Source organism: Drosophila busckii, chromosome 3R (genome assembly GCF_011750605.1).
Source record: "Drosophila busckii strain San Diego stock center, stock number 13000-0081.31 chromosome 3R, ASM1175060v1, whole genome shotgun sequence".
Classification (NCBI taxonomy): domain Eukaryota; kingdom Metazoa; phylum Arthropoda; class Insecta; order Diptera; family Drosophilidae; genus Drosophila; species Drosophila busckii.
This window is the reverse complement of record NC_046607.1, coordinates 12,026,345-12,042,226: the sequence shown is the minus strand read 5'-3', so window position 1 is coordinate 12,042,226 and position 15,882 is coordinate 12,026,345. Positions and strand designations below refer to the sequence as shown.

The 15,882-nt window shown below is 38.8% G+C and overlaps 1 protein-coding gene across 1 annotated transcript; it reads left to right on the top strand.

Annotated features, from left to right (window-relative positions):
- The first annotated feature begins 2,512 nt into the window (after positions 1-2,512).
- Positions 2,513-3,805, top strand: LOC108602238 (homeobox protein bagpipe). The gene is made up of 2 exons (XM_017990285.1): positions 2,513-2,957; positions 3,035-3,805. Exons 1-2 carry the CDS (start codon positions 2,558-2,560, stop codon positions 3,748-3,750), a joined length of 1,116 nt encoding a protein of 371 aa, XP_017845774.1. The 5' UTR covers positions 2,513-2,557; the 3' UTR covers positions 3,751-3,805.
- Positions 3,806-15,882: the final 12,077 nt, after the last annotated feature.

The window sequence follows — 15,882 nt, the reverse complement described above, 5'->3', positions numbered from 1 at the left end:
TTGCAAGTCCAAACAGTGCAGTTAATGGAAAATAAAACAATCAGAAATAGAATAGAAAAATCCAGCAAGTCCAAATGAATAGTGTAGATGTTCATCAGATTTAAAAAAAAATTACACGATTGCCAAGAATAAAGAAAGTTTTTTTTGTTCTTGAAAATTAAAATTTGCTGCGCCTAGGCATGCAGGGTTGTGTCTTGGCTTACATTTCAGAATACGAAGGGAATTCGTCAATTTGGCTTGTGTCTTGGCTGACATTTCAGAATGCCCAAGGGAATTCGGCAATTCGGATTGTGTCTTGACTAGCTCCGAATTGTGAAGACAACAACCTCAGTAATTCATCACCCTGAAAGTGTACTATGATTTTTTGTTATTAATTATTTACTCGAAGGCGATCAGTTGCAGACGGGTTTATTTTTATTAGGAATGTTTTATTATTATTAGCGATCAGCTAGTCAAAGTGACAGCTCGTTCAATGCTTGTTTAATCGCCAACAGTCCTTACACAACTGACCTGCAAGTGCCTGCCAGCCTCACGCTCATTGATCTCAGTGCAACAATAAAAGGTGAGAGCGTAAGCGACAGCAGTTGCTTATAAGTTTGCAGTCAGCCCATTTATTTGCTCGCGAGAGCAGCGCTGCTCGCGTCTTTCACTCATATGCGCACGATCGATCTGCAGTGAACGAGAGTGTCGATGCTTTGTGCTAGGTTCGATGATTGGGTGGGAGGGTGACTTAGCTAAAACTGCCTTCACCCCTAACAAATCAATCATCTGACTTAAGAATAATTGTGTTTAAAAAATTAAAGTATTAATTATTGTACTTAAATCATTAAATAAAATATTTTTATTTGAAGAGTAACAACTTGAATTTACTTCAAGAGTAGTTTCTTAATAATTAAGCCGTTTTTGCTTTAAGTTTGTGCTACAAATATTATAGTAATTTATTTATTTGTAAAAGTTTGAAAGACTTTCAGTTTGGCTGTTCAATGATGGAAAATCAATGTGGGTTGGCAGTATAAACACAAATAAGGCCAAGGAGCTACACTTGCCAAAAATCAATCAGTGTAGGAGGAGAGCCAAGCAAGGATCCAGTTTCAAAATATTGTTCTAAAGTCGCACACAACCCCCGACGAGTGGAGAGAGCCAAGCAATGAATGATAATGTAAGAGAAAGCTAAGTAAACAATTGAAGTGGATTTTGATAAACCATTAAAGCGAACTCAATACGACAAGAACAACATTGTCGAGTCACAGTTAATTGAAAATGTCTATTTATCATTTGGCTGAGCAGCGTGTAATCGAATACCTGTTTAGTGTGGCTGAATAATCTATTTGCGGATAATCGCATCAGCCAGAGTTATGGAATCCAAATGGAATTAGCAAAGGCGCGTGGCAAGCGGCAGCATAAAACTAATTACTCGAGTATTATTAAAACTCATTCAATTGAAAACGTATAACGAGCGCAATTCCCGTTCACTTTGTGCGCACTTGAATATATTGGTTACTTAGTTATATAGAACTGACCGCAGAGAAAAAAGCAGCAAATTAGCCACCCGCCCCGGCTCTTTGTTGCATATGCCGAGCGGGCGGCTTGACTTTTGCTGCCCTCGGGCGCATTAAGAGTCATTGAGTTGGCAATAAAAAGATTATAGCCCGAAGGTGTGAAGTGTAGCAGAGAATGGTCTACAAAAGATTGCCATGTGTTTTTTTTATTTCACTCAGCATCTCACTCAAGCTGGCAACGCTTGAGTGGCGCAGCCATTTTGCTGCTCAGACAGCGGGCAGCCAATTGGAGCCGCTGCGAGCGCAGCCAATGAGATTGGGAAATGGCAAATGCACTCAAAATGCAATTGAAAATTAAGGCAGTTGAATATTATAATATATAGTATATAATTTAGTTAGTTATACAAGAAAATAAATGTAAATAGGTTAAGAAATTTGTATAAACAGCAGTTAATGTCAAAAGTTAATATTCAAAAGTAAGTGCAAGCGTATTTTATATTAAACAATTAACAGCAACAAATTAGTTGCATCAAAATTATATTTAAACATTTATTGCTTGCATTTCAAATGTTTAGCTTGACATATTTAAAGTAAAAAAGTGTGTTTACTGCTCAGCAGCAAACTAAATGATTATAAACAATACAGCGACTGTACTTTGGGGGTAAGCCCAGCTCAACTGCAGCTCGCTCGCTGGCATAAACAATAAACAGGATGCGTGCACTTCCAAAAATAACGCACACTACTAAACCAGCAGTGCGCCTTTAAACAAATGCGAGAGCAACAGCGAATTGTTTACACTTGAGAGCAACTCAAACGCTCTTTGGACACAGAGCGGCGCACCAATAGGCAACGAGAGCTGCCCACGCCGAGCGCAGCACAGAATCCACCACCACCAACGGGCCACTTGAGTGCCCGTGCGAGTGACTACGGCCCGGAGGCAAACGCTCGTGCACTTATTTAAATAGCAGCCTCAATGCTGCGCCTCAACTCATTCGTAACGCAGCAGCCAAAGCGTGAGCACATTCAAAATCGAATATTGAATATTAATTGTTAAAAATATGTTAAATATGGAAAGTGCTAGTGCCGCGGCGGGCCTGAGTAAATCGCTCTCGACTCCATTCTCGATCAACGACATATTGACGCGCAGCAAGCCGCGACGTGTGTCCAGCTTGGAGCTGGAGTCGCAGCAGCGTCGTTCCTGCTCCAAATCACCGCCTGCTGCGTCCGCTGCGCCGCTTTGTTGTCGCGATTTGAGCATCTACAAGTTGAGCGACAGTTTGCCACATGGAAATGCACACAGCAGTTATTTGCAATATTATGCCGCCGCCGCTGCTCTGGATAACAATAATCAGGCCAACAGCAGCAGCTCCAATAGCTCCACCAAACTGAGCTACTTTAATGCTGCTGGCGCCGCTCTGGCGCCGCTTGACATGCGACGTTGCACCAACAACGACTCCGGTAAGTCTTGCAAAACTTCATTGTTCAGCTAATGGATTCGGAACTAATTTGCCAACAATTTATTTTGCTTTTTGCAGACTGCGACTCGCCGCCGCCGCTGAGCAGCTCGCCCGCCTCCTGCACCGCCGCTGGCTACTCCAGCCCGCTCTCCCACGACGATAGTTTGAGTGCTGGCGCCTTGAATCGCAAGAAGCGCTCGCGTGCCGCCTTCAGTCATGCTCAGGTCTTTGAGCTGGAGCGTCGCTTTGCCCAGCAGCGTTATCTATCCGGTCCGGAGCGCAGCGAAATGGCCAAAACATTGCGTCTAACCGAAACGCAGGTGAAGATTTGGTTCCAGAATCGTCGCTACAAAACCAAACGCAAGCAGATTCAACAGCATGAGGCCGCGCTGCTGAGCGCCACCAAGCGCGTGCCCGTTCAGGTGCTGGTCAGAGAAGATGGCAGCACTGCCTACGCTCATATGACGCCAAGCGCTGCAGCCGCCGCCGCTGCTGGATATGCGCATGGTTTGGATCCAGCGCTGCTCAACATTTATCGTCATCAGCTGCAGTTGGCCTACGGCGGCTTGCCGCTGCCCCAAATGCACTTTCCCTATTTCTATCCGCACGCCAAAGTGCCGCAGCCCATACCGCCGCCAAGTCAAGCCAGCGCCGCAGCCAACTATGTCACCGGCTCCTCGGCTTCTTCCTCGCCCGCACGCGCTGCCAGTCCCAGTCAAATGCTGGTGGAGAGCGGAGCGGAGAGCAATCACTCGCTGGCAGAGGATGCCGAAGAGAATGTGGAAATCGATTAGAGGCTGCTGCCCAAGAAGCTGCCAGGCCATGTGATAGAGAATTTTAGTGCGTAGCTGTTGCTTTAGTAACTATAAGTTTTAGTTAAATACCTTAACTTAAGTTAAATATACTAAATATGTATAAAATTAAACAATTTTAATAAATACAAGCAATTTAACAAAGTACAACACTGCGAATTAAATTGGTAGCACAGACTGTAGCATTTGGCACTAGTTGGTAGCTAGTTTATTGTTTATTGAAATAACCTTGAACTGCCAAGTTTTCTTTTTAGGTCAAATTAGCTTTTAAATTATGAATTAAACGCATTTGTTGCTCAAGTCTGACCTCAATTCGCACTTGACGTTTTGAATCCCAACTTGGCAACGATCCTCACAGTGAAGTGGCCATGCGTGTGGCCTCTTGCAAAATTGAAAAGAACGTTACAAAGTGCATTTTATATAATGCTGTTGATGATGATGAGACTTGGGCACTCAATGTCGGCAAAGAAGTGCTTCAATATGTCAAATCCAGACACACAGACATACCGACTGCTGACCCACAAAAGTCTCGACAGTTTGGCAAGCGCTGCTTTTGCACATGATCGAGCGAAGCAAATGGGCGCAGTTCAGGCGCACACGAGCGTCCTTAGCCTCACAGCTGGTGGCTGACGACAACAAGGACTTGAGCTCAGCTCAAGTGGCCGACGGCGACAATTTCATAGTTCGTTGTTTATCAACAAACAAACACAACAAATAGACAACAGACTCGCTGTTGAAAAGGACGAGCGACAATTGCGCGATCAGCCACAGTTAGCACTACAGACGGTAGCCCTGGACCACTGGCTGGCGCTAGCTGCTCGTATTACCAATTGATACAGTGGCTACAGCTAGACGCCGCTGCTTGTGGCAACTGTAAAAACAAGTTCGCTGATCTATGCGCTCAACTATGCGGGACATCTATAGTTAATATTATTGATTTAAAACAAGCCACTGTCGCTATGCGCATTTTCATAGCTAAAAGCAAAGAGTTTTTGACAAATTTGGGACACTAAAATCGATTGACAGTTGTAATTATTTAAGTCAACAAGCGCCAGCTAAAATTTTTAAAGAGACACGAGCACTCATTGGCGTTTAAAATTTTCGCGCCAGCAGGATGTGAGCCATAAAATTCTTAAATAAATATAAAACACACATAAACTGTAAATTGCTTTAAGTAAATATTTTATATATAAGCTAAAGGTCAAAATACTCGAATAGTTAATTTAACCGAAGAGCAAACGTTCCACTAAATAAAGTATTAAAAGGTAAAGCTGTTAAATGTATTAAATATATATTTTTAATATAAACTAAAAGTCAAATTAATTTAGCTTATGAGCAATTCGAACCACTAAATAAATAAATTAAAGCTAAAGCTGTAAATTGCTTTGCATAAATTTGTAATTTGTGCAGTTAACCTTTTAAATAAAATGATGAGTTAGCTTTAATTATTTATTAAATAGTATATGAAAGTTTTTAGAAAGTACTTGTAATTTCTTTTGTGCACTTGTAACTCAAATCAAGTTGTGTTAAATATAGCGCATTAGCTTTTAGTTTTGTTTTTGTGCCTAAAACTTAGCTGCGTATTTTAAATAAATAAATGCTGTCTACATATATCTTTTTTAAATGTTCTACTGTTTGTCAATCACTTTTGAAACCCTTCAAGTGAAATCTATACCCGCATTGATTTTTTATGAAGGGTTACGCCGCATGTGGCAGCCTCACACTCAATTTTGGGCTGCGCTGGCGGCAAGGCTACTAATTTGTTTATGTTTTTAGTGATGCGCCTGGCACATTTGTTTTGTTTTATGATGCAGGACTCTGCTTTCAAAAGGAAGCCGCCTAACGTTATGCAAACTGCTCACGGTTGCAAGTGGCGTATGCGTAATATTTATGTAGTGCAATTAGCCGCTGCTGGCTGTCAACGGACGCTGCCGCCGCCGCCACTGTGGCGTGCCTGGCAAATGTTATAAACAAATTTTTTTTGGTATTTGCTTAAACATTTTTGCCTTGTGGGGGGTTGCGGTGTGTTGCATTCTTAAGCGGCCATTGAGAGTGCATTTTAATGGGAAATTGCAGTTCAGTTCACGCTGTCGTTTGGCAAAATATCTAAAAGGCATATACTGTAGCCATAGCCCGTAGCCGTTGCCGTTGCCTGTTGATCCGGACAGCTTAAAGTATAAACAAAATGCACTTGCGCCGTAGCTGAAAATATATTCACTTATTGTAAAATGTGCATTTCGTTCTTGTTTGTTGGCCCATTTGTATGCACTTTGCTTTAGCTTGGTTGTCTCGTCGTTTACTCAATGCACTTGCCCCTCGCATGCCGCATCCCACACACAGCCGCAGATCAGCAGCAGCAGCAGCAGCAGCAGCAGCATCAGCTTATTCGGCAACGGCGTCTGTTGCACACATGTGCGCCAGCCATAAAAGGATGTGGAGGCGACTGATGCCGCCCCGACTGACACTTCGATTTGCAGCAGCCAACGCTTTGGGCTCTCTCAATGTTATTGTTGTTGTTGTTGTTGCACGTGTTGCTCGCTCGTAGGCCAGAACTTGTTTATACAACAGCCTTTGCTTCTTGGTAGATATTACTTCACGACAAATTCATCAATTGTTAGGGTATCAAATATTTTAAAGCAAACTGCGAATGCTCTAACTTGGAATTTAGTCGGCTGATTGAACTGACAGCAATCAATTAATAAATTCTGATTTAAATTTACGTATCATAATAATTTATAACTGTATTAAATTGTATTAAAAATATAATAGAAGTAATTTAAACAAATGGGAAATGAACCACTTTAAAAATTATATGTAATTATTATGATTAGTAATCATAATTGATATATATGTAACTTTGATGAGCTATTAAAGTCTGTGGCTTGTTTCAAGTATAATTTTAAAATAATTAGTCATTTAGTTAGTATGTTTCTTAAATTATTTTATTAAATTACAGTTTTTTTTTTTAAATTTAAATTGCTTTCAACAAAAATATTTACTTAAGTAATTTTTTTTTCGGTAGTGCTGCGTTATAATTCTTACTATTTTTATACTACAATAAATTAACAAAAATAATAGAAGTAATTTAAACAAATTGGGCATAACGCTACATTAAAAATTATTTGTAATTATTTTAAATAAATCTCATGCTTCGACTATTTGTAAACAATTATTAATTAAAAATTAGCTAGCACTTACTACAAAATTTCTATAAAAATTAAACTTGTAAATAAATAAATTTAAAATAAAAATAGTTACGCTTATTTCCCAGCTGCAATTTAATTGATAAGTAAGCGTAAGTGAAATATAAATTCGATGAGCTCTTACTTTATATATTATTATTATATAGAAATAATAAATTATTTCAAGTTAGTGTATTTCCTTTGTCCATATATCAACTGGGGCAACTTCTTTTTGTTTTGTTTTTAAAGTTGGTGCTCTTTGTTTTATAGACACGTGAACTGAGAGAGTTGAGAGTTAAATTTTGAAGCTCGGCAGCAACAACAACAACAACAACAACGACTTTGCCTAATTGCTGCGCTTTGGTAAGGGGCAGGTTTTTAAACTGAAAATGTAATGCTGCCGCCCCCGCGCTGGAATAAACAAAACAAACGGCCAAAGTAGGATCAACAATGATGCGCTGTATGCTATTTATGTTTATTTTGTTTTGAAAATTGTGCGTTTAATTTATAGTTAATTGTTTTTCAGCATTTCATTAACCAACCGAAAACCGAAAACGCTGCTGACTGTGTGCGGTCCCGAAAAAAAAAATAAAGACTATAGTACATATAGGATTTATATATAATTTCCCATTTCATGGGAAGCCAGCGCAATTGTTTTGCTGATGATGATGCTATTTGCGCAAGTTGTTAATGCCCCCTCACACACACAGACGCACACATGCACATTTGTAAGGTATAATGCGCCGCCCTCGCCCAACAAAATGGCCACCCACCTCAATCGCTGCCGTCGGCTGTTGAAATCTTTGCGCAATGCGCGTTCTCCACTAGATGGACACTCCTCTGCTTATTTGGTTAGAAATAAAAAAAAAGTAAATTAAGCAGAAGCAGCAGCAGCAGCATCAACAGCAGCAGCAGCAGCAACACAGATTGAATGATAAATGTTTTGGTTTTGTGATTTTGTTTATTGTTCAAATTTCGCCTAAAAAAAATGTTCGAAATTTTACCGCATTTTTTATAGGCGAACCATTCAAATCGGCGCAAATGTTGAGTTGCTGTTGTTTCTCGCGCTGTTTAGATAAAAATTTGTGGTGTAGTTGGCCAAGCGGCCGGCACACACATGTGCCACTGAGGCAACTTAATTAGCGTTTTTAATGGAGCTGCCGACTCGTAATGCCTCGACAATTAAACGACGTTGCAAAGACAAGGCCTCTATATGGCTTGGCTTTGAGCCCAAAAAATCTTTTCGACCGAAAGTGAGCGCGTGAGTTCGCCAGTTGCTCAATGAATTCGCTTATCAGCTGCCAGAGCGCTACTAATAACCCCCCCAAAAAAAAACCCGAGAAAAGCAGCGCATAACACTTGAAAAACGCTTATCAAATATATAGATCTTCGTATTCGTTTCTCGTATACAAACTTGTTGCATTGACGCCATTTGGTAATGCCAAGTGTTTTCTTATAGATAGCATAGAATAGTTTCATAAATAAATAGAAAAGCATTTAACGTGTGTAAACACTACGCTGTGAATCACTTTGCGATATTGTTTAACGCGTTTGCCATGCTCAGCAGCAGCAGCAGCAAATATTTCTAAAGTGGGTAACATGAGCACATTTTAGAAATTCTAACGGAAGATTAGAATATTATTATTTTTATATTTAAATTAAATATAAAGAAATTAAAGAGATACAAATAAAAGAAAAGTCCTTTTAGAAATATAAATATGTAAAATATAGATATAGACGAAGCTAAAGCTGAAGTAGGACAGTCGAGCCTCAAGATGAATAAAATCAAACAGAAGCAGTCATAATAAATTAAATAAAGAGAAGCCCTTTAGAATATATGTATAAATATATATATATATATATATAGATGAAGACACTTATATATAAATTCTCTCGTAATTTTTTATATTAGTAAATGTAAGTCGAAGATGTATGTAGATGAAATCGATTTATATATATAGCGACTGCTTTGCGCTGTAGATTTGAATACCATGAAGAGTGTCTAATTCACTTTATATAAGTATAAGAATAAAATGCATTTAATATAAAGTATTCGAACATATTAATAATAAATTTACTTGCTTTTGCTTTTCTCTATATTTAACTAGAAGTATTAAATCTTTTCTTTAGCTACTCAACTGATTAATACGTATTGCTTAGAAGTTTAAATATTTAGTCTGTTCCAAGTTAATTTCTTCTCACTGCTGCAAACATTTAGCACAACTTGAAGACACCCTTTAACATTTTCGTTTAGCCAAATGGCAGCAGTTTGTTATTGAAGCTCTTTGGCTCTAAAATATAACGAAAACACCTTTCGACGCACTTGGCTGGCTGCTTAAACAACTAACAGCGATGTCTGTTGTGTTTTTTATATAGTCGCGTATTTATTTGGAAAATCATAAAAAGCAAAGCGCTTAAAGTCTGTTTAAGTGTTCATTGCTGAAAATAAACAAATTTTGCAGGCATGTGTGCTACAGTGAAGCCTAAGTAATGCGCAAAGGCTAAAATTTAGAGTTAGGCATACAATTTACATGTCAATGCATTCAATTAAAATATTTATATACAGTCTATATGCATATATATGAAGATAATTGGCAACTTAGCTCAGCAGCAAAATTACAATGACTTCAATTTTTGCTTCGTTAGGGCTTCGTTTTGGGGCTAAGGAATTTACGATTCAAATGAATGCCGCCCACAAATTTCTTAGTGCTAACTTCTTTCATTTTTTGTTGTCATAATCATTAAATGGCAAATGTGTGAGTATTTCTTTAACAATTTCGTACATTTTTTTTTGAAGCCTGTTCAAAGGACACGCCCAGCTGCCTGACTGACTGACAGCCATTAGCAGCAATTTTCAATTTCCTTTCTGATGAAGCACATGCCAAGAGATAGAGAGAGACCAAATTACATGGCGCTCCAACCAAGACCAAGACACATACACACACATTGAAGCGATTTCTGCTGCTCACGTACGCAATTGTAGCGAAGACGCTTTTCTTGCAATTTTACCGCAGGAGCAGCAGCAGCAGCAGCGGCAGCGGCAGCGCAAATGAGCGTCCATTATGTGTATCTGAAGTGAAAGCAGCGGCTGAAGTGAATTTTTAACGAGCAGTAGTGCCGCGCACTGAGTTATCCTTGGCGAAAAGGACCAAAGCACATGCTTCAATAGGAATAAGAAGAAAATTACACTTAAACGTTGCGGCGTGTTGGGGGTCAGCATGACTTTGATTGGATTGCATTCACATACTAAACGCCCAATTGTCTGACGCTCAATTAACAATTTCACTTGAAAAGCCATTTAACGTGTGTCTATGTGTGTGTGCGTGTGTGTGTGTTTACAGCGACAAAGTTTATTTGCTGAGCCCGTTGACAGACAAACAGTTGCCGCCTCCAGCACTCATACGCACTGTGCGCCCGCCGCCAACTGCATTAACATATCATTAGCCTGCTGCGCCTGCCTCTGTCTGTCTGTCTGTCTGTTTGTCTGTTTATCTGCGCCGCTTTTGTTTACAATAAAGCGTAATCATGTGTTACTAATACTACCAATAATAAAAGGCCTAACCCTTCGCGCTTGAACTTTGTCCACATGTGGCACAGCCACTTCTCAATGTCAGTTCGTGCATGCATAATCAGGCACAAACATGTCGCCCCAAGTGCAGCATATATAACAATTTGCGTTACGTTTGTGCAATCAAATTTGATGTTGAAATCCATTTAAGTTTATGATGAATAGGAATTTCAGCTAAGTGCTATTTTTTATAATTTTTTGTTATTCAAAGTGCTTTGTTTTTTGCTCAATGCCTTAAGCACACTTTGGCTGGCACTCTGGCGCCTTAAGTAGCTTTTTTTTTATATACAATAATATAGAGCTGCTGTTTCATTAAATACTTATGTAGATGGCTCAAGTGCCAAAGCTTAAGTGTTGCAAAAAAAAAAAAAAAAACTCATGAGTTGAGCAAGCGGCCTAAAGATTTAAAAGCAAAATAGGAAGTCATAAATTAATCATTGTTCAAGTTAAATATTTGTTTGCCGTTTGCTGTAAAATAAAGACAAACATTGAGCACGCCCACCCACCCACACATGTCCACAAAAAAATAGTTGCCCTTATGCAAAACTGTGGGGCGTCGTTTAAATGCAATAAAACTCAACGCGCCAATTTGTAGGCAATTAAATTTAATGCGCGTTTAGGAATTTTGATATGACGTCCGGACTGCGCACAGTGGTAAGAAATTGAATATAAAAAAAATGCATATGAATATAAAACATGACTGTATGTTGAGCAATTGTTGCTGATAACCAAAAATAAAACTATATAAAATATAAAAGAATGCTGATGATGATAATCATTACTGAAATTGCTTAATAATGATTGTTAAGCATGCCTAAATTTATTATATATTTTCTTTAGCTTAGCCCACTGTGCGCCTTGAGCTATTTAACTGCGCTACTGGCTCCGGATCATTCAATTTGGCAGCTAGTGCCATTCGATCATTGGTTGCCATTGGGCTTATTGTTGTTTACATTGTCATATTTAGCCAATGTCTGTCTGTGTGTGTGCGTGCGCGTGTGTGTGTGTGTGTTTTTATTGTTCTTGTACGGGCCGCCAATTTGCCATATTTTCATAGCCAATTTGCTGCCACTGTTTATATGTATGGCTGGCTGACTTTATTTGTTGTTGCATGCCTGGCAAATGATACTTTGTTTATTGGCCCACGCTGGCCAAATAAATGCAATAGATTTGTGCGGTAAATCATTAGAATTTGTGTTTTGGCAAAAAGAAAAACCTTGAACATTTTGCCAGCACTTGCTCTGTGGCGGGCTGACTGACTGGGCCAACTCAAGTGGCATTACATGTGGCTTAGCTGCGCTCACAATAAATCAAGACTGAGCTTGCAAGTCGCCTGCACTTTGCCGCAACACCAATCACAATCTCATTGCAATGATCTACAAATCTCAAAGGCTGCAAAATGCTATAAATTGTGCGCTCGACTCGACTCTTGCCAAGTGTTCCATCAATTTGAGGCTTTTAAGTCGCTTGACTGAAGTACTTGCGCTCTAATTTGCATTGGGGCAGGCCACAGGCCACAATTTCTGCTATTACATTAATAATACGCGTACTTGGCTACCACAATGGCAATAATAATTGAAAATTGAAAAATATACACACACAAAATGCTATTTTCAGCATTTGGTAAATGGTAAATGGAAATCAGCGCTGCAAAGAAATTAGAATTCAAATTCAAATTGAAATTGAATTATGAAAAGCGCACATTGGGCAAAGTGAATCGCCACTTAAGAGCTTAATAGTAGCACAACAAAGAGCACAAGAGTTATATACCTAGCATACCAAAGAACTTGTTGGGATTGACCTTCAGGCATTTAGCTATTGCTTAGGTTGTTAATGGAATATGCATTGATTAAAGAAAATTTGCTTCGAAAAACTTGTAATGTTTTTAATGCGACTTAGAGAGCAGAGAGTTCTAGTTCAATTGCTCTCATATGTCATATTAATCTCATAATCTCTAAAATGAATGAACTGTGTACATCCCTTAGTTCGTCTCTATAATTAATTTAAATACTCAAAAATACTAAAACGACCTAAAGCAATAGTGAGCAACTGTATGAGAAAAAAGTGAACTACAAAGCCAAACAACAGCTCAGTGAACCATTAGGAGAAGAGAAGAGAAAACAAAGATAAGAGAAAAGCTGTACGCCAGCAACAAGTGAGCAAGGAGTGAAATACATGTATGTATGTGTGTGAAAAGTAACTGTGACTTACCGCGAGAGTAAGAGAGGGAGCGAGCGTGGCGTAGTTGGCACAGTCGCCAAAGAATTAGCACAAGGCACACACAATAAAAAAAAACGAATAAGGCATAAGCATATGAAAGGATTAGCACTTACACACAAATGCAATTTACCGGCATTTGCACTTGCACACATACACGCACGCGTACATGAGATTGGCGCTCCAAGTCAATTTAGACTGCGCCGACGCACATTTACATTAAATTTAAATGCATAATTTATATTTATTTATATTAAAACACTTGTGTGGCTATTTTTTAATAAACACTTGCATGCACACATTAAAATGTGTAACAACTTAAGAAAAATAAAAAAATTACAATGCAGGCAAACAATTTAACGGCTATTGCACTTATACACACGCGCTTGAGCTACGGCAACAGCTCAAAGTGATTCAGACTGCATTTCACTTATATTAACATTATATTTATGTATAGTAATAATAGAATGCGCAAAACTTAAAAAAAAAATAAATAAATTGCAGCCAAAAACTTAAACGCGCGACAAATTTAACGATAAGCGTGATGACAGTTGCATGATCAATGCACACCTGATTATTATGCTGGATGACGCTCAATGCAACGTAGTTACTTGATATCGATAGCTTTGGTAATAAAGGCTGCTGATATAATATAAATTCAAATAAAAAAGTCGTTGTCAATAAAAGTTTTTTTTATTTTGCATAAATATATAATTTTATGAGCAATATTATGCAGTTTGCAATCCTTGTCTAGATTGAGCCTAATATTGTTGTGACTATGAATTTGATACTGTGTTGTGGGAACACAACAGACAGTGGTGTCAATTGCTGATCATGTAATCAGTTGCGTGTGGTGTCGTGGCTTTTGTTTACAGATCACGCCCAGCGTCGGCTACTTGTCGCCCAGACGACAGCAGTCACCAGTCGACGCACTTGAGTGTGTCCGCAGGACATTCTGCTACGCATGAAATATGTGTGAACGTTTAGCTCAGCGTTTCAAGTGGCTTTGCAGTCTAATTGGAGTTTGTCTAGACTGATTGCTGTGGTGTAATGGTGGTCCAGCGCCAAGTTGTTTATTTTGATTTGCACCACAGGACACGGCAGGACAATTGCAATGACAATGTTTGGCAACAAATTAGATAATGCGTCGCGTCTGAGTGGAAACGGCAGCCAGCCCAGAACTCTAGAGCTGCAGACACGCGACCACACAACAGAGACGACGCAAATAGTCCAAAACCATACTTCAAATAAGCAAATGCAGCAGAGCAGCAACAGCAACAACAACAAACATTTAGAGGCAACCACAGGGTGGGAGCTGAGCATTTAATGCACTCGCGGCTCAGCTTTAGTGACAGTCCCAGTGCCATGTCAGCTCCAGTTTGCTGCTGCTGCTGGCCCCATCAGGTGTGTGGTGTGGCGTTGACTTTGTGGGTCGCCGCCTGCGCGTTAGAAGCGCAATTTGTTTACGCTACTTTGTGAGCAATAAAAGGCGCAGAGGCCTGCTGGATGCCCATGTGGGTGGTCTCTCTACGCCGTATGCTTTATGCTTTATGCTGCGATCGCCGGCGTTGGGGTGGCGCTGCTGCTAATCAGCGCGCACTCTTTTAATTCACTCGTGTGGCACTAATAAAAGCAATTGTGTTTGTGCAACAGGATGCGAGTGCTAATCCCTGTGAGAGTCGTTCGTTTGTTAGAATTGATTTCTGGTGAAAGCAGCCACTTGTAAGTGTCGGACGCGAACGGGTGCGGGGGCATCAGTATCTGGAGTGGCAGCCACATAATTGTAACTTAATTGTGTCATTATGTGGCAGCATTATTATCTGCTGCCTTAACCCTGGGAAAGAGTGCAACCACTCAAGTGGATCAAGTGGAGCTCCAGCTCCATATGCAGCTTGCCGTACAGTTTGTTGACCTTTCGCTTGAGCTTTAGATTTAAATGCCTTAAATGCCGATCTATGATGATGATGCGCATAAATCACATTCTTGGCCCTGTTATTGCAAGCCGGCAGCTATTTATTTTCACTTGTCAATAAAATCGACATCATTTGCATGCTATCAAAACAAATCGCTCACAAATCATTTCGCAAATTTGCCAATTTCATATTTACGTCTTCATAATTTGCACATCTATCTATTTTTAATTCCCAGCTGGGTCCCGAGTTCTCATCATCATCAGTGGTTGCTAGCAGAGCTTGTAAATATCTAAAGGGAGCACATGTTTGCTTACATCAATTTTACATAGTTTACATACATATTTCAGCAAGAATTTAATTTTTCATTGTTTAAGACACTGCTTGCTATTTGTCCTTTCAACGTTTTCAGTGCCATTTATATTTTGTTGTATATTTACATTTTGAGCTAGACCAACTGCCTCAATTAAAAATATTTGCTGTCTGCCTCTTTTTTCTTCAATTAAGCAATAAGTATTTAACTATATATATTTTTTAACTCAATTAACATTTTGCAATTATTTATTTAATTCTTTTAATAAATATAGTTCTATAGACTTACCAATTCTATTATCTGCAAAAAACACAAGATAAGTAAACAATAAAAACATACAAATGAAGAAAATTAAGAATGGATATTAAATATAAGTTAATAATAAATATACATTTGTATTTTCTTTTAATTTGTATATTTAATAAAGTTGTATAAAAGTTGTGATTAGGCTGCATAGAATTTGCATGTTAATTAGCAACAAAAAATCTAACAAGCAAACCATATCCCCTAAATTTCAATTACTATTGCTTATCAATTAAATTATTTTTGGAATATAAACGTAATGATTATACAATGCTCAAGCAGATAATTCCAAATTATTTCTTTAAGTGTACTTGTTCATCAGGGATGCAAACAAATGGTTTGTGTGTTGAATAACTCATTTTTTGAGATTTAAACACTTGGACGCTCATTGGTGCTAAGAAAAACTAACTTGTGCCTTTGCTAAAATGGTTTGTGCATTTGCTAATTCGAATTGGAACAGTGGAAATATAGTGACTAATCAGACTTCTCTGCTTGTTCCAATTGACGACTGATTAACAGCATTATAATTCATCAAGCTAATGCATTATACGATTTGCATAATAAAATACTATAATGCAGAACAGAATATATGTATATATATAGATAGATCAGAAGCAATTG